The sequence below is a fragment of the Pleurodeles waltl genome, chromosome 8 (assembly GCF_031143425.1).
Source record: "Pleurodeles waltl isolate 20211129_DDA chromosome 8, aPleWal1.hap1.20221129, whole genome shotgun sequence".
NCBI lineage: Eukaryota > Metazoa > Chordata > Amphibia > Caudata > Salamandridae > Pleurodeles > Pleurodeles waltl.
In genome coordinates, this window is record NC_090447.1 from 320,597,064 (window position 1) to 320,620,839 (window position 23,776).

The 23,776-nt window shown below is 41.2% G+C and overlaps 1 protein-coding gene across 1 annotated transcript in view; it reads right to left on the bottom strand.

The window, feature by feature from the left end:
- The window catches only part of F5 (coagulation factor V), a 728,300-nt gene that overhangs the window by 487,279 nt on the left and 217,245 nt on the right, over window positions 1-23,776 (bottom strand). Inside the window, exons 7-9 of the mRNA XM_069204171.1 lie at window positions 13,713-13,878; window positions 9,061-9,205; window positions 1,934-2,036 (exon numbers count right to left, since the gene is read on the bottom strand). Coding sequence (XP_069060272.1) covers window positions 1,934-2,036; window positions 9,061-9,205; window positions 13,713-13,878 — 414 coding nt within the window. The remainder of the gene's footprint in view (window positions 1-1,933; window positions 2,037-9,060; window positions 9,206-13,712; window positions 13,879-23,776) is intronic.

Below are 23,776 nucleotides of genomic sequence, written 5' to 3' on the forward strand. Positions count from 1 at the left end.
AACCACAGCCTCCCAGACACTGTTCAGAGAGGTGTACTGTTTTCCCTCCTTGTAAATCTCACATTTGATGATGGACCACAGGTTCTCAATGGGGTTCAGATCAGGTGAACAAGGAGGCCATGTCATTAGATTTCCTTCTTTTATACCCTTTCTTGCCAGCCACGCTGTGGAGTACTTGGACGCGTGTGATGGAGCATTGTCCTGCATGAAAATCATGTTTTTCTTGAAGGATGCAGACTTCTTCCTGTACCACTGCTTGAAGAAGGTGTCTTCCAGGAACTGGCAGTAGGACTGGGAGTTGAGCTTGACTCCATCCTCAACCCGAAAAGGCCCCACAAGCTCATCTTCGATGATACCAGCCCAAACCAGTACTCCACCTCCACCTTTCTGGCGTCTGAGTCGGACTGGAGCTCTCTGCCCTTTACCAATCCAGCCACGGGCCCATCCATCTGGCCCATCAAGACTCACTCTCATTTCATCAGTCCATAAAACCTTAGAAAAATCAGTCTTGAGATATTTCTTGGCCCAGTCTTGACGTTTCAGCTTGTGTGTCTTGTTCAGTGGTGGTCGTCTTTCAGCCTTTCTTACCTTGGCCATGTCTCTGAGTATTGCACACCTTGTGCTTTTGGGCACTCCAGTGATGTTGCAGCTCTGAAATATGGCCAAACTGGTGGCAAGTGGCATCGTGGCAGCTGCACGCTTGACTTTTCTCAGTTCATGGGCAGTTATTTTGCGCCTTGGTTTTTCACACGCTTCTTGCGACCCTGTTGACTATTTTGAATGAAACGCTTGATTGTTCGATGATCACGCTTCAGAAGCTTTGCAATTTTAAGAGTGCTGCATCCCTCTGCAAGATATCTCACTATTTTTGACTTTTCTGAGCCTGTCAAGTCCTTCTTTTGACCCATTTTGCCAAAGGAAAGGAAGTTGCCTAATAATTATGCACACCTGATATAGGGTGTTGATGTCATTAGACCACACCCCTTCTCATTACAGAGATGCACATCACCTAATATGCTTAATTGGTAGTAGGCTTTCGAGCCTATACAGCTTGGAGTCAGACAACATGCATAAAGAGGATGATGTGGTCAAAATACTCATTTGCCTAATAATTCTGCACTCCCTGTATATTTTATGTGGCTAGCTGAATGGATTAGTAAAGCCAGTCTTTACAAGTGCTTTAAAACACATGAGCGATGGAGAGATGAGGAGCACATTTGCCGGTGGTAGTGAGTGAAACCGAGGAGGAGGTCATGGGGTGGAGGGCGCCACAATAACCTGTCGCACAGGCTGCCACCAGTCCTAAAGCCGGCCCTGCTTGTAATATATGGTCAGGCCGTCAGCTTTCTCCAAACAACTTTTAAATACTTGTTCTCTTACTGTTGCTTCTGACAGAAACGTTGTGCTTGCATAATTCACAATAAATGTGTAATTTGTACTGTGAAAATAAACACACCAATATGCAGCATACGATTGGTAGTAAAATATGTTTTAAGCAGCTTAATATGTTGGTTGTCTATAAGAATGTGTGGTAGTATGCAGCTAGAGTCTTTCATTCCTATAATGAATAGTACAATAAAAGATAAGGCCATAATTGTCTTCATATTAACGTCTCACTGTCAGTGTTCACAATAAAATACATCAGGGGAGAGTAGAAAGCCAGTCATTTATTTTACAGTCACAATGCACACAACCTGCCTACTTTAATATAATAAAGGAGTAATGTCATGTTATAATCACATTTGTGTTCTGATGTCATACCTAAACCTAATGAGAAAATCAGACATATTTGATATGGTTACTGCAGGTATCCATGTACTTTAACAGTAATACATTATTGTTTAGTCCTTTTGAATGTAACACATGCACATGGGTATGAGTGATAAACACACTGCAAATTGTTCACAACAAAAAGGAAGTTTATTTTTCATACTTCGGTGATCCGTGGGGTATGTAGCTCCTTCCATAGCCTTTGATATGGACACTCCATGAGGATAAATACTGTAGGGCCTAGAAGCCATATTTTTGAATACTATCTGTTGACAAATTATTAGAAAGATAGGTTTATTATATCATCATAAACTGCTTTTGATAATGCATCACCTTTTGCAACTCAGTATATTATTCTGCATATAAACATTGTGATACCCAATTGCAAATATGTGGACTTAAATGGCACACACTGGAAATGTGTCTGCGTCTAGGCACTATGAAGAAATGCAAAACACAGGAATAGAGGAATGACTGCATTTATATGGAGGAGCAGAGTCCTCTGTGTGACAAGTTATAAAGTGTCATGTGCTTTAAAGCATGTCTGGATGTAAGGTAATGCTAACTGTTAGAAATGGGGGCTCTAATTGGCAGAGGTATACACCCTCGTCCCAATAGGGACCACAATCCTAGTCAGAGTAAATCATAACACAATCCAAATTATCCTGTGCCCACCCCCTGGTACCTTTGCAGTGAGCAGTCAGGTGTAACAACTTAGAAGGCAATGTGTATAGTATTTGTGCAGAACTTATGCAATAAGAGTGAAAACACCACAAAAATACACCACACAGGTTTAAAAAAATAGAGAATAATCATCTGAATAAAATACTGCTGAAACAATGAAATTCCAATGTACACGAGCAAAGTTATTAATTTTTAAAGATTAAATCCCACTAAAGCACTTATAAACACAATAGCTCCAACTGGGGCTATCACGGCGTCATTGACGGAGTCGCTCCCAACAATCCAACGCCACCAGTGCCGGTCATAGAGTCACACCAACCCCTAGATATACATTACCATTGGAAAATGAAGAACAAGGACGCCGCATGGAGTCTGGGAGAAGAGACGTAGCTGGAGCCAGTGCGGCGTCAGTCTCTTACAGCATCCTAGGAGGTGAGGCGCTGGTTCCACACTGCGAGGCAGGTGGAGGTGAGGTGTCGGTTCCGTTCACTTGCAGAGGGAGCTGATGGGGTGTCATTAGTGATGGGTTGATTTATTGTGACCTGGCGGGGTCGCTGGATCCAGTTGGTCAAGACGTGATGTGTCGACTTTGGAGTGTTGCGATGACCCAGCATGATGTCAGCGGTGTTACAGCAGTGTTGGACTTGCGTTGCAGGCCATGGTCGTTGCGTGAAGCGATGTTCAAGAAGAGGGAGCAGTCTGCGGCTTTGGTGCTGAAGTTGTTCCAGGCATCGCTGAAGTTGGAAAAGCCAGTAGATTAAGGGCCTGCTTACAACTTTGGAGGAGGTGTTAATCCGTCCCAAAAGGGACGGTAAAGTGATGGATATACCACCAGCCATATTACGAGTCCATTATATCCTATGGAACTCGTAATACGACTGGTGGTATATCCGTCACTTTTGGGACGGATTAACACCTCCTCCAAAGTTGTAATCAGGCCCTAAGTCTTTGCTGTCCCTGATACTACAGAACAGGAGGCAAGCTCAATCCAGGCCCTTGGGGAGCACTTTTGGGGAAGGCAGAGCCTTCTAACGGAGTCAGGGGCCAGCAGGCAGCAGGGCAACAGCAGGGCAGCAGCCCTTCTCTGCAAAACAATCCAGATGAGTCCTTTGGGCAGCCATGCAGGTCTTCTGACAGAGTTCAGGTGTCGTTCCAGAAGTGTCTGATTTGGTGGGGTCAAAGACCCAGTTTATATGCCCACAAATGCCTCTGAAGTGGGGGAGACTTCAAAGAGTGGTTTTGAAGAGCACAAGTTCCCCTTTCAGCCCAGTCCTGTCTGCTAGGGTCCCTGTGGGGGTTATCAGTCCTTTGTTTGAGGGCAGGCCAAAGTGTGAGCCCTCTCCCCTCTTCCAGCCAAGGAAAACCCATTCAGTATGCAGATGAATGCAGATGTGACTGAGTGTCCTGTGTTTGTGGTTGTCTGGGTGGAATGCACAAGGGGAGCTTTCAACAAGCACAGACCACCAGATGTAGATTGGAGACAAGCTGTAAGGCACAAATGGCAGTAACTGCAGAGAAATGCCCACTTTCTAAATGTGGCATTTCTAAATTAGTAATATTAAATCCTACCTCACCAGTAGGCAGTATTTTCTATTGTTTTCTGGCAATACCAAACGTGACAGGGCCACTCCTTCCAGATCAGAATCTACCACTCAAAAATGTGGGAGGGTAGGTCCAATGCTAGTCTATGAAGGGAGCAGGCTTCACAGTAGTGGAAAACGTTTTAATGAGATTTCCACTATAAGGACATGTAAAACACATAGGTACCTGCTCTGCCATTCACTTACGTAGCACCCTGCCCTTTGGGTTACCTAGGGCCTACCTTAGGGGTGACTTATAGGTAGACAAAGAGGAGTTTAAGGCTTGGCAAGTAGTTTTAAATGCCAAGACAACGCAGTAGTAAAACTGCACACACAGGCCTTGCAATGGCAGGCCTGAGGCATGGTTAGGGGGCTCCTTATGTGGGTGGCAAAATCAGTGCTGCAGGCCTACTAGTCGCATTTAATTTACAGGCCCTGGGCACATGTAGTGCACATTACTAGGGACTTACAAATAAATTAAATATGCCAACTGGGTAGGAACCAATGTTACCATGTTTAGGAGAGAGAGCACATGCACTTTAGCACTGGTTATCAGTGGTAAAGTGTGCAGAGTCCTAAAACCAGCAAAAACAGTATCAGAAAAGTGGAGGGAGGCAGGCTAAAAGTTAGGGGATGACCACCCTAAGGCTGTCAGGTCTAACACTAACATTTGACGTACCGTGGGTTTTATAGTTAAATATTGTATGGTAGTGGTAACATTTGACTCACAATGGGCTTTTATAGTTAAATGTATTATGGTCGTGTAAGCATTTGACCCCCAATGTGTTTTTACTGTTAAATATTGGGTAGTAGTGGTAACATTTGGCTCACAATGAGCTTCTAAAGTTTCTATAATTCAGGTAACAATAAATGTACCTAATTTTCATTGGTGAGACCGATGTAATGTCATTTATCATTCAGTAATAGTGTAGAAATATGGGTCTGTAAATGTTCTGAAGGTGTACTGTTGTGCATATTAGGTAATGCACATGATCATTCAATCGACACATTTTATGGAGGCATTTCTTGAAAAGGCAAATTATTCATAACATATGCTTCATGAATAAATGCCTGAGGAGAGAATCATACATGCTTATCTTGTGGTATTTGTATATCCCTCAAGTTCCTCTGAGACTGCCTCCTTATGGCAACCTTCCTATTTTTCAAGGGAGTTCGGTCTGGCTCCAGTGGTGCTGGAGAAGTGGGATTATATAGCCTCCACCTGGAGAAGTCTGTGTTCACTAAGGATTCACATGGAAAGCTGCAAGGCATGTGACTGGAAGAGAACTACTAAGAAGCAGACAAACTGCATGGCTAGCCACTGGGGTCCAGCGACTAGTAGTGGGTGAGCACGACGTACCCGCTTTACATATTCCAGTACCTTCCAGTCCATAATATCTCCCGGAATATGTTCAGCCATGGGATTGGCTGTTACGAGTGCTATGCAACCCTCTAGGATTAGCTGATGTACCAGCAACACTCCAATTTTACACAGCCTTCCATATTACAATACTTTCCAATCTCCTGCTTACATAAGATCAGTCAATAGCTGGGCAAGACCTAAAAAATAGTAAGGGTTTCTCTCAAAGTTTGCAATTTCAAAGAGCTTTGCACAGGGAAAGAAATCTGCTAACAGCAACAAGGCCTATTCAGAGTGATTTTATTTCAGTGCATGGATTTAACCACTTTATCCTTGCTCTTGAGAAATATACGTGACAAAGCAGCACGGCACAACCAATATTTACAAATTTGCAGTGTGTATTTATGTTTTGTGGAAGGGGGAAGGTTGTCTTGACCCATTTGTGGCTTCTCTTCTTTTGGGCCATGGCTCTTCACTTGCTCAACAAAAGTAAGAAACAACAAGCTAAACTCTATAAGGCTTAGTCACAAAAGTAAATGTACTTGTGTATAAATAAACATTTGCAAAGTTACTCTTTCACCTAGTAGTAAATTTACTGCTTTTGTCTATTCATAATTTACAAGCGTACATTTACAAGCGTAAACTTGCTACTATTAGTGAATGTTCACACGTAGATGGAAATTTCTGCCACTAGGGCAGGGATCTCTGTGTGGTAAAGTATAGAGAAAAGTGAAAAAGTTTATTAAACATTAAAAAGTGAGTAAATATAATTTTATGTTAAATATTAATTCACATTAATTTTATATCTTTAAAGTGTAAAACAAAATAGAACATGTTACTGCGTTTTTAATGTAATTTTGAAATAAATATGTATCATTTACATATATTGCTTTTAAATTATTCATTAAAATTATTCCCAAATAGAGTAAAATGTTTATATTTGTTTATTATGTATTACAACTACTAAATGTATGTATCAAATTAATTTAAATGAATGTAACCATTTTTAAAAACAGTTATTTTTAACTTAAAAAGAGCTCTTAATATACTTTATATTTGTTTTTATATTTACTTTTCATCATTAAATTAACTGTATATGTGTACTTTTTTTAAAAGTCCAAATAAATTAATTTATTTTACCATTATTTCCTATAGAGTGTTATTTTAAATCCCTGCCTCCATTTATTTATGTGAGGGTGCTGCAGTACAAGTGGTTGCCCATTTGTGATGCTGGACATACTCCAGGTATGAGCTGGAGTACATTTACCATTGTTTTCTGTTCCTCTTTGGCAATATGAATGTGCCTACTCTTGTGGGAGGGTACATGCCCCTCCCTCCTTCAACCCTTCCCTATACCCCTCCTTCCTTTTCCCTAAACACTTCCCATTTAGTAGTAATTCCAATTGTCCAGATACTCCCCTGTCCCTCCAACATTTTCTACTAAAACATATGTGTGCATGTGCAGAGGTCTCCATGGTCTGCAGAAATCTCTACACAGAAATGATAGGATAAGTAGAGGCATAGACCTCTGCACATAGGTTAGTGAATAGCATCTTATTTTAAGTGAGTAGCACAATTGTAGTGCTAGCAAAAGTACTACAAAATGCAGTTTGTGATTGGCCCCTTGTGGGTCTACATGTACACAATACATTGCAAAATGTGTATTGTTTATTGATAGCCTAAAATAATTTGGATTAATTCAAACATTTAGTCACTTTTATGCAGACTACGTAAACATGGAATTAAATCTTTGCTTCATGTTGAAGAAGAGGAAGGAAAGTCATCAAATAAGTAGCAATCAAAACAAAATTGCCAGGAAAGACAATCATTTGTAAGCAATGGGCTGATGCAGAGCCTACTGTAAGTACCGGCATTGTCCACAGCAGGTCTTCAACAACAACTAGCAAAAAACTGTCTGTAGGAGAGACTTAAAACTCTAAGGAAAATGTACATACAGAAATAATAATACAAACTTGATGATCCATCTCAGCAATTGTCATTAAAATACCTCTAAAAAAGTTATCAGATCTATGTTGTGACAAAAAATTGCTAGAACGGAGTCTATAATTATGATCCCCCCACAATTCATTTCTTTAACATGAAATCCACTACAATTACAACCTTCACACTCACCATGTTTTTTCTTTCCTAATCATTAACATAACCCTGTACCTAACCCCAAATCTTACCATTCCATTCCATTGGCAATGGATCAACTATGTCAACCGTCTCCACAGTTAACTTTTTTTGGCACCATAAGTCAACTTGGACCTTACCCAAACCCAACCATTATAAATTCCATTCTAAATCTTCAGTTTCCCTTTATCCTGAACATATGAAAACCATATTCCCTATCTTAAACTGTTCATGATTCTCTGTAATGTCTAACCTTAAACTTACCCAAACTGTCCCTTTTACAACTAATTATCTAATTCAACTCAATGCTGATTACAATATTGTGCAGACTTTATTTTTCCTGTTTATACCAGGGCTTCTCTGTCAAGCTATTCTCTCATGACATTATTTGTCTTGACAAATTATTAAATAACCTATTCAAATCCAGATACTAGACACCGAGAGTAAGTCAAATCAAGCAATCCAATACGAACGTTGAGAGAGCAAATTAATGAATTTGCTAAAAATGTGTTGGCACTGTCATGCGCAGTGACAAATGCTTTTGTAAAGCATTTAAAAAGCATGTGTCACTTTTGAGTAACCCGCATGTCATACAGTAATATCAAGTATGAGCATCTAAAGTCCATTCAAGGCCTCAGAAAATAAATCCTCAAATACATTATGTGCATTTTTAATCAAGGCCTCTCCTCTAAAATTAATTAGTAAAAACACATGTTCATTTGTAATGGAACAACACCAGGAATATATTACCTTATCTACAACACTGTAAAGTAGAAGAACTTACTCCTTATAGAAGCAGGAATTATTGCATTAGAAAGAGATCAATACATCTAACTTAATTGTAAAATTAGATTGTTACAATGCTTATAAAAGCATGCTACCTGTTTCCTCTAAGGAAAAAAGGCTGCATTAATAAATGTACTTTATTCAAATGCGGTCACAGACATGGGAGTCCACTGTCCCTAGCAGGCCACTTTCCCTGTGATGGCATTTAATCGGAGTGAGTTGCAATTTGTGACCTACCTCAGGACTACTGATGAGGTAGGTTAAAGTTTGACCCACTCTGATTAGTAATTTTGCGCACCAACCTATTAGTGCATAGGTTGGTTCCCAAAATCTCACTGAATTTGCAAAAAGTTGGTACTTATTTTGTGCCCATTCTTTGTGAATCCATCTGGTCAGAGTCATGACATCTCCTTCCAGAAGAAGTGCACTTATTGACCCGCCTAAGACCTTCGATCTCTGTGGGGGCAATCAAAGCATGCTTTGCATGGTGCCAGAAGTAGCTGCATCCCACAAACTGAGGCTTCCTGAAAAAGTTCCTTCTCATGAAATACTATTCCTAGACCATTTTTAAAGTGACATTGACTATAGCAGTCACCCTACATATCATCCTATGCAACTTGAAACTTCAGTATCATACACAAACAAATTAAACCTAACAAATTTCAATTGTTGTTCTGGCTCCAACAGTCACTTCAATATTAATATTCCAAATTGAACACTGATGTTAAAGTCTATTGTACATACCTTAATTGTGTCTTTGACTTGAGCACTAATGACAGGACCCAGAATCCCTTTTTCAGAAGACTGCTCAACACGCTTTGTAAAGCTATCATCAGTATACTGTCTGTAGACAACCTTTTTATATAGGTTCTTGGGTAGAGTTTGCATTCTGTTAAGGAAAAGCACAAGTCAATAATTCACAAACATTCTTTTAAATATTGTCTTTACAATAGGTCTAAAACCATTGACATTTGCAAGCAATTCAGGAGAACAGAAGGAGGTGTAGTATAGGAGTGGGTACTCAGAGGCAGGTTATCAACATTTCAGGGCTCTTGATTTTAAGAGGAATTTAGCTTGGATTTTGGGTGAAATTCTAGAAAATTGCAAAAACTGCTTCTTGCAAAGATAAGTGCCAATGGAAATATTTATTAGGTCTGTGAAATTCCATTCAGCTTTCCTTTAGGTGTGCTCTGAATGAGTATCCCCTGTAATTAGATACAGTGGGGTGAATCTACTAATGTACAGTGTATTGCAGCAGCTGTATTGCACTTCTGCTGCCTTCCCCAGCACTCATGCTCTCTGAGCCTGCCTAGCAACACTCACAAACCTTTGCACCAGAGTGAAAAGGTCCGTGTGTGTTATGCCTAGCATAGGTTTTCTACTGGAAGGCTATCTTTCCAAAACAAAATAATATGTCTAGACATACTTTACAACTTTTAACATATTGGAGATCTGCTATACAGTGCAGCACACAGGAAATATGGGACAAGTTTGGGAATGTTAAAAGTATTCTCAATATTAAAGCCTGCATTGAGAAGGCGTTATTTTTTGGGAGCAAAGCTCTGCCATTATTACTAGACAGTGCTTTGCATCAAAACCCTTTGGACTAGATTTACTAAGACTTGGCATTATGCAAGGCCACGCAGGTCAGGGCAAAGGTTTATTTGAGATTTATTAAGCCACGCAATTCCTGATTTGGTTTGTTTTGGACTTTGTAAAGAAATGTAATGCAACAACTTGCTCTGCATTGTGCTACATTTCTTAGTGGTAAGCATTCCATGGGTGGAACAAGGGCATTCTCCTGCATCTCCCCGTGGATTTCACAAAATTCCAGATTTACTAAGGTATCTAAAGTTGGAATTGAGTGAAAACGGTAACTCACCACAGAGAGGTGTAACAGGATAGACATGTTTCTCCTCGTTACTTCCTCTTACTATGCATTCTCAATCACACATAGAAAGAGAAACATTACTTTTTGGATTGTTTTCGTGCAGGAAGATACTCCGTCCTGCACAAAAAATCCTGCCCATAATGCAAGCACCCTTGCAGCATGGTGCTGGAATATAAATACCTTTTCAACACTTTGCACTGGGATGCGTCACCTTTTGTGACTCTGCACGGTGCAATGTTTTAATAAATCTACATTAAAGTTCCAATCGGTGAGTTGCCCTCTTTTGAAAGGAGTCCCTTTGAAAACATCCATTTCTAGGTGATTAGCTTTTCAATTTTTATGACTCTTATGATTGAAGTTGTCATCAACCCATGAATCAATTGTTTATTTCAAATGATTCTATATTCTGTCAGTGGTATGCAATTTTCTTTTTATTAACTCATTCACACATTAATGCATATGTTGAAGATTTTTTTTTTTTTAAGTTACCTTCAATTCCTTTTCTTTTCATCATGGTGTCATCATGGTGTCAAACAAACCACCCCCATTCAACAGATTTTTTCCACCTCTTGTAGGAACTTGGAGTTTACAAGATTTATCAAGTATGATATACCCATCCTAAAATTCACAAACAAAGAACCAACCGGGGTCTGAAATGCATTGGTGCAATACAGAATCTATTAAATGTTTAAAGATTCATTATATGGAAAGAAAAGGAATTTAAGGTGGTTCAAGAACCTCTAAAGATACTTCAACGTATTCATGTATGTAATTGGAAAACTTGGGGTTCAATTGTGTATTTCTTTATTGTGGTCGAAAAGCACTACATGTTGCAGGCAGTAGGGAAGAGAAACTCAATCATGCTGTAGATGACATCACAGACCCCTGTCTTCTCTATTTATGAGTGGGTGAGGTAGTGATACTGAAATTCGAAAGTGAACGTTATAAATAGTGCCAGGATTTCCCCCAAGCATTATCCCTCTTAAACCACATCCAGCCAGGAACACGAGAGTCCGATTCACTAAGGTGAACTTAGACCTGAAGTCGAAGGGCTCCGATTCACAAAGGTAAACTTAGACTTCAGGTCTTTGTTTATCTTTGTAAATTGGGCACAGAATGTGCAGAAAGGAAAGAAACTTAACAGTCTGAACTCTTGTTCTGATCTGTCATGGGAACAATGGTAGCCATCTTTGGTTAGGGACAAAGATGCACTGATTGACCAATATTCATTGAATATGACACCTTTTACACTTTTGTGATGTTGTTACATGAAACTGTTCTAATCCTGCATGAAAGTGTTCTTATGGTCTCACTACAATTCCTAAGCACACTGTTATATGCAATATGAAGCTAGGTCTTGATCGAACTATTTAAAACTGCAAACGATACCCAGCTTCCCCCTCACCACTAGCCTGCTTTATGGCTCATTTACTATGCATGAGTTGTGGCCCAGATGCCAGGGCTGTGCAAAATGTATTAAAGTAACTCTAGCCAGTACCTTGTTTTATTGTGGTCCACATGTGTGCCAGAGCCTTACGGAGATCAGATTGATATACAGGTTATTGTGAACAGTGTGGTGCATCACAGTTGTGAACAGTTTGAAGGATTGTGACGCTGACAGTCAGCATTGGTCGCGTTCATTTGGCTATAGCCAAGTAGTGTGTTGAGCACTGCTGCACTGTGCTTGAAAATTGTTGCACAGCCCTCGAGGCTACATATGATTAATATATGTTGGGATAGATCTGTCCAGAACCCTGCTATGTTTTCAGAGCACACAGGAATTTTTTGCATATTGCAGTTAGGATATATTACATATATTACACTGATTTTGACACTGAAAGTCAGCATTACTCATGTTCAGTTATGGGGGTTATGTAAGTTTTCAGTGAAGTTGGAAACTATGCAATGTGGCAGCCATCTCAGAAATATGGAAAATAATGTTTGGATATCTTTGAACGCTATTTTCTATTCTTCCAACATAGCAGCTCAGGCTCATCTAGCCACATCGTGTAGGTCAACTTGGGAGCATATGAAATCACATCTGACCATCTTGAATTGTTATTTTCCATACTTCCAAGATGGCCGACATATGGTGTCTATGCACATCATGATGGTCAACTTACAAGACGATGAACTAACAATCCACGATGGCCCTCCACCACTCCTGCATTGACAATTATGCCAATACCAGCAGCAAACGAGCATTGGCAAAGTGAGACCAATTAGATTTCCCATGACTTACTGTTTATGTTTAATGGCTTGCACATTAAAAAGCTAAATAAGGTGTTACAAAATCATTGCATCATGTAAATCTAATATAATCCAATATTTTCCCTCCAATCTTTGAAATGCCTCATCCATCTGAGACTGGTCCGCCTACGTTTAAAGACGTCAAATAAGCATTAAAGATTTCACACGTTGTAGATGCTGCAAATTCGATATTTTTTTTTTTTTTACTAATTAGGAGCAGACATGGTTAAACACTATATCAAAACACTAACTTAAATCTACACGAGAATAATGGGCATTTCCAATGCAACTGACAGATTAAAAAGAAAACCAATGGTTTTGCAGACAGAGACTTTATGAATCAATAGGCACCAACCACTATGTAGCTGGATTTACAGGCCCACTGACTTCTCTATATACCAATACAAAATTGTATAGAGATCTCGGGCCACATGCAGGAAACACTTTGCGACTCGCAAACAGCAAAATCTGCCGTTTGCAACTCGCAAATGCGTGTTTCCAATGCAGAAATGCATTCTGCGTGTCGGGACCGACTCGCAAAATGCATTTCAGAATCGCAAATAGGAAGGGGTGTTCCCTTCCTATTTGCGATTCCTAGTGGTATGCAATACCATTTGCGACCGCATATGCGGTCGCAAATGGTGTCGCAGTTACCATCCACTTCAAGTGGATGGTAACCCACTCGCAAATTGGAAGGGGTCCCCATGGGACCCCTTCCTCTTTGTGAATGGACCCCAAATTATTTTTTCAGGGCAGGTAGTGGTCCAAGGGACCACTACCTACCCTGAAAAAATACCGAAACTAAAGGTTTCGGATTTTTTTTTAAGTGCAGCTCGTTTTCCTTTAAGGAAAACGGGCTACACTTAAAAAAAAAAAACTGCTTTATTTAAAAGCAGTCACGAACATGGAGGTCTGCTGACTACAGCAGGCCTCCATGTTTGCGAGTGCCATAGTCGTTATGGGGCCGCAATTTGCGACCCACCTCATTAATATTAATGAGGTGGGTCATTGCGACCCCATACCGACTCGCAGACGGTGTCTGAGACACCGTTCTGCATAACATTTTGCGAATTGCAAATAGCGAGTCACTATGACTCGCTATTTGCAAGTCGCAAAATGTTTCTTTGCTACATCTGGCCCCTCGTCCTGTATCATTAAAACGGAAGTTGAAACAATCACAAGGGAAATATGCATGAAGGAATATCCAGTTCCAATGAAGTGACTTAGCCAGAAACTGATACTCTGATTTTTTTACCTGTCCGAGTTCCCAGATTTTTGAGAAGCATAATTCCAGATGACTTCCTCAGCGGAAATAAAGTAGTCCCACAATTTGATGAAGCGCCTCTCTTGAAAAGAAATTCTTCGTACTACAACTTCTTTGTTTTCACATAACGTGACATTGAGGTAACCATGCATTGCAGCTATATGGTAAACAAATGAAATGAAAATATATAAGTGAGCTGTAGGCACAATGCTGTATTACAGTTGCTTCTTTAAGCCTCTGGTCATAGAAGCATAAACTGAGATCTAAGAAAAAGGTATGCATATACATCAGCAACACAGAAGAAGTGTTTCAGTCCAATGGAACAGCTCTGAAGCATAAATATTGGTACTAGTCCACTAATAATTAAAATCTTTCAATACATTTCACGGTTCATCATCCTGTGGGTCACACTGCCAGCACCAATGATTGTAAATGATCATTATTTATCCCTTTCTGGAATCAGCAATGGGTTTGGAGCCCTGAAATTACTTCAAGAAAACTTGTGAAGTGCTTTCTTATGAGACTCTAATGGACTAGTCTTTCGAGGCTGGGGTACTACAGCAACTGCTTGGCACCTTCTGTGTGGCATTTTGCTGCTATTTTAATTTGATCACTACTGTCCCATCTGTTCCATTTGTTTTTTATACCTTTTTCGTATCCCTCGGCTATGGAATCTCTGACTATGTGCCTGACCTTGAATTCTGGATCTTTTTTTTATGTTGTTTTCTCTTTTTCTTTCACCCTACTCCCTTCGAGGAGCAGAGGTTCCCTGGCTTGTCATTTGAGTACAGATTTACCGCCTCCTTTCAGGTCACCTTAGGTTCACAGCAATGCAGCATTTTGAAGTCAATGAGTAAACCTTATGCAACAGTATCTTTATTGCAAAACACCTTATTGATTCACGTTGCTTCTAAAACCCTGTGTTACGTTTTCACTTAGTGAGTTTGTAACCTCCTGGAGAACATCCGTTTACAGCCATCCTATCTTACAAGACCTAAAACCTGAGCTAGTATTGCCAAAGAAGACCTTGGCTTGGTGGGTGTATTTTTCACCCCATATCCACTTCCCTCCAATATTTGGTTCTATTATGTGCATCAACTTGTTAGAACCACCTGCTAAGGATGGGGTGGATTGTCTTGAGAACCTGATTGCAAATACCTGCAAATCCTGACAAGTCTCTTCTAGCTGCACATTTAAAGAAACAGTCCAGTATCAATGTCTCCAAATTCTTTCGGGTTTGGGATTACGCCTCCACACCCTCTGAACCATCAGCAGTGGCTCAGAATAAATACATAAGAATGCCCTACCGAGGCACATTATTTGCAGATCATGTCAAAAGCAACCAAAATCCAACCGGGATTCATATAATTCAAAAACAATAAAGCAGATGTCTTGATCAAGATGATTCCCGGACGTAACCCAGCATAAATTCTGATGGTGTTTCATGTTTTGAGAAATCATTAAAATGCCATTTCAGAACAAAATCAGCTCAGATATTTATCAACAAGTCCCAAATTGGTCCCAATTTGAACATAAAAACAAATACCATTACCTTTACTTATCATCTCTTTAAAAGACTGCTTCTTGAACAAAAGCTGGAAATGTATTTGCAGATGCTTCCATGAAACTACACCAGTAAAGAGGGGGGAGATGCAAACCACGGGTCAAAGAAAATGTAAATGAAAGCACAGGTGGGTAATTTCTACATAGATTGACAATGTTTAAGTCTGTTTGTTTTGTACCCGGTGAGCAGAGAACTGAAACCTGTATTTTAGTGCACTTTAGAGAGCATATTTACAAGCTTATAGATAACTGCTGGCAGCCGTCCCACCTCACGTAACCTCTGTCTGACACCGACACAGCTCTTTCTTCCGAGCCATTCAAAGCATTAAAACCCGCCATGGACTCTGCATGACACGGTTTAATACTTTCTGTTATGTGCTTGTTGAAAAAAGGTCTGAAGTCTATAAAGTTAGTGTCTGCATTAGGTGGTGGAAGCATTTACCCCACTTCTTTTATTATCTTGCTGGCACCCATTCAGCCTGAATTTCACAGAGTAAATTGTGCATGACATAATGGAACATAGGACTTTTGGCCAAATGTTAAAGTTGCCAAAACAAGGAACCGATACCTAAGGCTGAGTTTCAACGATGCTAATAAGTTGATGTGAAGGGTTTTTGCCCCAAATACTGATAAATAAGAGTGGATACATAATTATTTATAATATTATAGGGAAAGGGAATATTATATGGAAAGGCAAACTGAAAACTCCCTCTGTTAGTGTCACGAAAAAACACTACCAACCGAGAAATAAGGTGGAGAGGATATACATTTTTACAAGTAATGCATTGCGGAACTCTATTTAAAAAACTGTATGAATGACTACAACAGATTTGGACAAATACAAAATATAATCATGCAGTGTTTGGGAACTGCTCTGAAGCTTGTAAAAGCTTACAAACAGGGTGATGCCATTTCCTCTGCAGGTGGATGATGGGAAACCCAGTGATGTGGATTCCTGTGCAGATGGATGATAGGGAATCAAAGGGTGCCACTTCCTGTGCATATTGGTGATGAAAAATAAAGTCCTTTTTCTTGGATTCTTCTTTTTAAAGGAGGTTTTGGTGAAAAAAACAGTAATGCCACTTCCTCTGCAGATGGATGAAGGGAAATCAAGACCTCTTGTCAGCCTTCTCCTTTTTGAAGCTAGTATTGGTGGGAAACGAGTGATGGCACTTGCTGTGCAGATTTGGTGAAGTAAAATGCAGTGATGTCACTTCCTGTGCAGACAGAAGATGGGGAAGGAAAATGTTACTTACCCAGTAGACATCTGCTCATGGCATGTAGAGCTCCAGATTCACATGCTCTGCCTAAGTCCGCCATCTAGTGTTTGATCTTGAGTGCTGTAAGGTTTTTTATGTTCAAAGAACCTTTTCGAGCTACAAGATCGAGTGACTCCTCCTCTCGGCGATAGTGCGTATGGGCATCGAGTCCTTTGTTAGATTGTTTTCCTGCAGGCAGATGAGGAAAGGAGTATATATAGAGAGTAAGAGAAAGATGTCCATGCAATGTATTTACATATATACAAAAATTAAGTAACAGTGCCGCTACAATGGCTACAGGATTCCGGGGAGGAGGGAGGGTGTATGTGAATCTATGGCACTACATGCCATGAACAGATGTCTACTGGGTAAGTATCATTTTCAGTTCAGTAGAATGTGTGGCTGTAGATACACATGCTTTGCATAGACTGTAAGTTCCCTCCAGGAAAGCGGTGGCGTGCATATAGGAGTTGGAGTGGCTTGAAAAAGTGTCCTAATCACAGCTAGACCAACATTAGCTTTTTGCATTGCTAAAACATCCACACAATAGTGTTTAGTAAATTAATGTGGTGTAGACCAGATAGCAGCTTTACAAATTTCAGCTATTGGAATGTTACATAAAAAAGATACGGAAGCACCCTTTTTGTGGTGGAATGTGCCCTAGGAATAATAGACAATTGTCTTTTAGCTTTAAGATAACAAGTTTGAGAACACTTGACTATCCATCTGGCTATATCGTTTTTTGAAATGGGATTGCCTTTATGAGGCTTGGAAAACGCTACAAAAAGCTATTTGGAATTCCTAAACTGTTTAGCTCTGTCAATATAACACATAAGAGCTCTTTTAACATCAAGTGGGTGAACAGCTCTCTCTGCAACTGAGTTTGGCTGTGGGGAAAAAGCAGGTAACTCAGTTGAGTGATTAATATGAAATGATGAAACCACTTTTGGAAGGAATTTAGGATTTGTCCTCAGAACAACTTTATCTTTATGTAGTTGGAAGAATGGTTCTTCTAAAGTTAGAGCCTGTATTTCACTTACGCACCTTGAAGAAGCAATAGCTACCAAGAAGACTATCTTCCGTGAAAGGAACTACAAAGAACAAAAATGAATAGGCTCAAAAGGTGGACCCACGAGTATAGTGAGGACAACATTTAGGTTCTATGATGGGACTGGGGGAGTCCTGGGTTAAAAACTTGTTTGAGACCTTCCACGAAGGCTTTAATAAATGGAATCCTGAATAAAGAGATATGTTGTCTGTTCTGAAGGTAATCAGCTATAGCTGCCAAATTAAGCCTAATATATGAGTATGATAATTCTGGATCTAACATGCTCTTTAAAAATGTCTGTGGCATGTCTGAGCATGCCTGGTAGCATGGGCAGAAACTGACGTTTTATGGGTGAGAGTCAGTGTATCAAAGAGAAACTCTTCTGCGATTGGGTCAGAATGCATTTGTACATTGCGGTATGCAGCTGCCCGTGCTATGACCTGCTGATATGATGTTGCGTCTTCAGGAGGTGAAGGGCGTACAGAATATAAATCAGGGTCATTCGGAAGTATGGGATCTGGATCATATAAATCCTATGGATCTATGTCTTGTGGAATATACCCCAAACCATCTCCCTAAGGTGATGTTGAACCTTGTGGAGAAAATTGTGGCTCAATAATAGGTGGAGGAGATTGTGGAGGTGTGAAGGAGTAAGAGGAAGCACAGTGTGATGGAGAAGACTGAGGTTGAACTGGAGCCTCATCCTTGTCTCTGGAGACCTTTTTTAGGTGGAGAAGCAGTGTCCAAAGTCTCTTGGAAATTAAGTTTCCTCTTAATTGGGACAGGAGGAGAAGCAATAATTCATCCTGTTCCCTTCTGAATATGGAGCTTACACTGACAAGCCTCCATTATCTCGAGGACTGCCTCCACTGGTAAAGCTGCTTCTGAAGAAAGACTCAAGTCTCTGGAAGGCAAAAGCTTCAGTTCCAAAGATTTCAGAGTGGAAGCCTTGTGTCGATTGGAAGCTGTCAGCTCCGAAGCAGATGTAGACGGCTTCCTACTTGGGAGCCGAAACACTCGGGTCGAAGGTCCAACTTGATCCCGAGGTTGAATAAAATGGTTGTGAGCCAGAGGTCAATGACGAAGACATTTTATTCTTGGCTATTTTCGGTGCCAAGCCCGAAGATGGGGCATCCAAATGTAATTTTCAGATCCTACCTTGGCCCGAAGGCAGTGGTGGACAGACAACCTGTTTGTTGGGCTTCTTAAAAGTCTTTGCATGGGAGGTCTGGCAGATGTACTCACTGACTGCACTAAGGTGAGAGGAAGACTTTCGATGACCGACTGAACCGATATCTTGTTTGTTGGGACAGAAAAGTCGTCTTCATGTAAAGGACATGTACCCCATCCCTGAGTGCTCATCTGCACTACTGTCTGATTCCTTAATGCTGAGTTTTGCTGCCTAGACAAACCTGGATCATGCATGTGTGCCCTGACATAGGCCTGTCTAGAAGATTGTGGTCTTGCTGTACTGGAAAAGGCACCCATAGAAGCTACTGCATCTTCTATGGAATAAGCCTCTTTATGTTCAACTCCTTCTGCGCATGCTCTTCCCTGAACATATCAGGAGTGTTGTCCGGTGTCTTTGACGCCCTCTCCAAACGGCGCGCCCTTCAGTCCCGGAGGGTCTTTTTGGATCGAAAAGACCGACAGGCATCGTAAGTTTCTCCTCTATGATATAGAGACAAGCAGAGGTTACACATCAGGTGTTGATCGCTGTGTGGGAATTTCGAATTACATCAAGGGCAAAACCGAAATGGGGTGCATTTCATTAGCCCTGCATTTCTCAACATTACCTGGAGTAGTAGGCCTGAGGCGGACGCTGGCGCCCGGATGTGCGGCTAACCGACCCCCCACATAGAAATTCGGGTTGGGTGCATTAGATAGTGAAAACATGATCGAAATCCAATACTGTTGCTGAAAAGAAGAGTTTGGAATAGACCAAGCCGAGAACTACTGGAACAAGAGGAATACACTTCGGAACCCAACAGCAGAGAGAAAACAATCTAACCAAGGACTTGATGCCCATGCTTACTATCACCGAGAGGAGGAGTCACTCGATCTTGTGACTCGAAAAGATTCTTTGAACAAAAACAACCTGCAACACTCCGGAACCAACACTAGATGGCAGATTTATGCAAGGCATGTGTATCTACAGCCACACAAACCTTTTAACATACATTTCGGTTTCAATGTACTCAGGTTGAGACATGGTAAGAACCTAATAACAATATTCATGGAGACACCTAAGTTAACAAAAAGGAAGTCATATTACTGAATCTATATTCCAACGTGGGGCATACAGATGTCAGAACTCCTTTTAGAGGGCCACTGGGCATGCAAGGGCCACTGGACAAAACTGTGACAGTTGAAGCCTTTTACTTTGATGTCCTGGGGTCCAACCTACTACAGATTGAAGTAGCAGAAACTTTAGGACTGTCTCTTAAGTCACAGTAATCATCTATGCTTGACAATCTATGCATTAAGGTAATCAAAGTATTAATAGTTTTACTGTAGAGTGATGCAATGAGAAGTCATTTTTAAATGTGCATTAGTTTAGACTAATGTTAGAGACATAGGTGGTATTGAAGCTTAAATTAATATTTGACGGAATAAACTGACATTATGTTGCAATTAAGAGTCTAAACTAATACTATGGTGGTCATTACGAACATGGCGGTCTGGACCGCTGTGCCGGTGGTGGCGGTAATTCCCGCCAACGGCACAGCAATCCAGACAGCCATATTATGAACATGGCTGAACTGCCACGGATGAAACGCCGCCACCGCCAGGCTCCCGCTACCAGGCAGTCTGGCAATGGCGGCGTTTCAGATCCAACAGGGCAGTGCTGCCTTCCGGATAATGAGTCATATTCCACCAGCCTTTCCCTGGTGGAAAAGCTGGTGGAATGTGTGACTCGGGCCCCCCTGGGGACCCCTGCACTGCCCATGCACTTGGCATGTGCAGTGCAGGGGCCCCCATGCACAGCCCCATCACGCATTTCACTGCCCGATTTACTACGGGCAATGAAATGCACGACAGGTGCTGCTGCACCCGTTGCACTGCCACATTGCAGTCGGCTTCATTTGGAGCCGGCGTCAATGTTCAGACCCTGTTTCCAGCTGGGCTGACAGGCAGAAACACTGTTTCCACCTGCCAGCCCAGCTGGATGTTCTTTAAGTGGCCGGCGGGGGGTTCTTCGCGCTGGCGGTCTTCTGTCGACCGTCAGCGCTGATCTTGATGGGGAAACCTGCCAAGATCGTAATGACCCCCTATGTCTTGAAACCATATTGAATTTCTAGTGATTAATGCTTTAAATACGTGTGCAAAAACAGAGAAATGCAGTTCCACGTTATATTGCTTGAAATGTATTAACAGAATCATTTTGTTTAAAATTACTGTAACATACATGCTAATGGAAAGTTATTAATGCACAATTTATGGTTTGCATATTAAAATGTGTTTTAGTTGAGTGTATTAATGTGCTGTATTAATCCACTTGCATTAGCCTACGTGAGGCCTGCTAGTCCCTGTTTCGTGCACGTGCAGAAAACGTCGAGTCATCTTGCTAACGTGAACTTTCCTTTCAGACTTCATTGCTAGGAGAAGACTAGTTTGGGGATAGATGTCTATTGTTTTACACAGAATTGTAAGAATTTGACCCTGGATGTGGATAATCCTGGAATGTGAACTAGCAATTTAAACATCTCTTTCAATCTTGGCTGGAACTACATGGATGGATACTGTTCTCATGACAGACATGGGAAACCCGAGGATGTTTCAAGTTGGAGCTGTAAGATCGATTTCTATTCGATGATGCCTTTTCAACTTCAAATGAACTGTTGCCCTGACAAATCCGAATACGGTATGAACTTTGATATGACAATGTTCAGCTGGATTTTAGTCAGATTCTCTGCAGAGATCCTAAACTTTTCAAAGATCAGAAGCTGAACCCCTTTTGCCCTTCATCCTGAATGTTGAGCCTCTTGGAGAGGTAAACTCCTCTCTGCCTCGCCCCTTTGAAATGCCTTGCTGAGACTTAAGATATTTTCTACCTAAGCCTCACAGAAGACTCCTGATTGAGTTTCCCTTTTCACCTACTTTTTTCCCACCTTAGTTAGTAAATTGTTGCCCAAGATAATTTTTTCCAAATTCTTTTTGTCCCTTTTGCTCTTTTTGTCTTTTGCTCGCATGTGTTCCACCCCACACATGTTTTCCCCTGATTGGCTAACTGTAGGGTTTCCCGGTGCGCAGCTAAATTGAACTTTGATGATTTGAATTGCCTTGATGCCTAATAAATCTGGGCGCATTTGTTTTCAGTCCTCCTCCTTATCTTATCAATGTTTTGTATTGTCTTTGTAGAGTGTCTAGTTCTCCTAATGTTAGTTCACTTGAACTTATTTTGTCAGCTTGATCGACCCTTGGTGATTATGTATTGTTATAACTTTGATTTGCGATACCTCTACATGACTCTGAGCTAAAGTATGTAATAAATCCCTTAACTTTATTCCTGACTGAAGTTTTTCTTGTATGATCACACTGGTCATACTGTGTAACTTAATTGGTTTGCATTGAAATTTTGTTGTATGGTTCTACCACATCCTATGCAGGGTCCAAAGATCCGTTGCGCTCAATGAGCACTGACTCCTGCAAAGGATCAAAATGCTCCAGCAATATCGTGAGCAACTGGGCCACATACTCCTTCTGCACTTCACTCTCAGTGGTAGCTATACACAAGCAGTCAAAGGCTCCATCGGGAGGGAAATGTACATACAGGTTAGTGAACACGACTCATAACTCAAAGTGCATTAAGAAAAAGTCAAAACATCAATGTCCCTTTAAATCCTTATTTTTATATTTGAAAGAAGTATTTTACTTCTAACTCTACGTATTCAGAGAAGCATTACAACATTTGTAAGCAATAACGCAATCCCCTTGAGGTCGAGGCTCTAGTGTTTAGCTGGCAAATCCCTACCCACCTCCTTCCTCGTAAATTGGTCAAGGTTATTTCCCATTCACTGGTGGCCACATACAGGAAATGCTCATCAGTAGGTCTTACTTAAAAGTCCACTATGACTTTTAGGAAACAGTCAAAAGTGCCTATGCTTCTACAGATCGTTTAGCTACAGGTCACCTGGTGTCCAGCAGGTCCATATCAAGTCTTACCTGCTCCAGCAGCAAGGAATCATTCAGCGTTTTAGCATTTTAGCAGGTGCCCCAACTGCGGGTACTTGTAATTCTCCAGTCCTGTTTGGTCGAGTCAGTCTGCATGTGGGGCTCATGGCAGCACTTGGCAGCTGTAAGATCTCCCCGTGTTGTGCCATCGCTCCAACAGTGATCGGAGATGCTCCTGGATTCCGTTGGAGGTAGGTTCAGCATTTCCTCACACAGGGGTGAGTTGATCCTAGTGATCCTGACTGGGTCACAGTGACTGAGCAATGTCCACTCCACATTCTCTGGAGTTCATGGGACAGGTCAGAGGGTAGGCCTTGGTGCTTATTTCTGACCCACATGTTGTAGCTTCAGTTTTCTGGGTGGGGGACGAACAATACCTGTTAATGGCAAGCCCTCCTAGTATATGGGGTTGCCATGGTACCACCCGTTGGCAAAGTGACGGTCTTCACAACTCAGCCACCTATACCAAAGCAGCCCCTCCTGGCATATGGGCCGATGCTATGGCACGCACAGGTCTCGTGCTTTGTCGGCAACAATTACTTCCATGGTGGCCCCTCCTAGCATACAAGGTCATTGCAATGAGGTGGTACAGGTTTCACACTCCACGCACTGCACTCTATTCATGGCTAAGTTCTCGGCAGCCCTTTCATTGCATACTGGGAGCTCTACGCACTGTTCAATACTGTAGCATTTCCTTGGTGTGCTACTTGCTGCTTAACTCCTGGTGAAGGCGGTGGCCTTCCAACTCTATCAGAGTAGCTCTTTGGATGCCCTTCCCAATCCAACAAGAACACAATCTGATAGACAGGCACATGCATGATTCGGGTTTGTCTAGGACAGCAAAACTCAGCTTTAAGGATCCTGACAATAGTACAGATGAGCACTCAGGGATGAGGTATACGTCCTTTAACATGAAGATGACTTTTCTGTCCCAACAAACAAGATATTGGTTGAAGGTTGAGAGACCTAATTTAAGGAAGAACACTAAGGCTCCATCTATTTCAGGATAG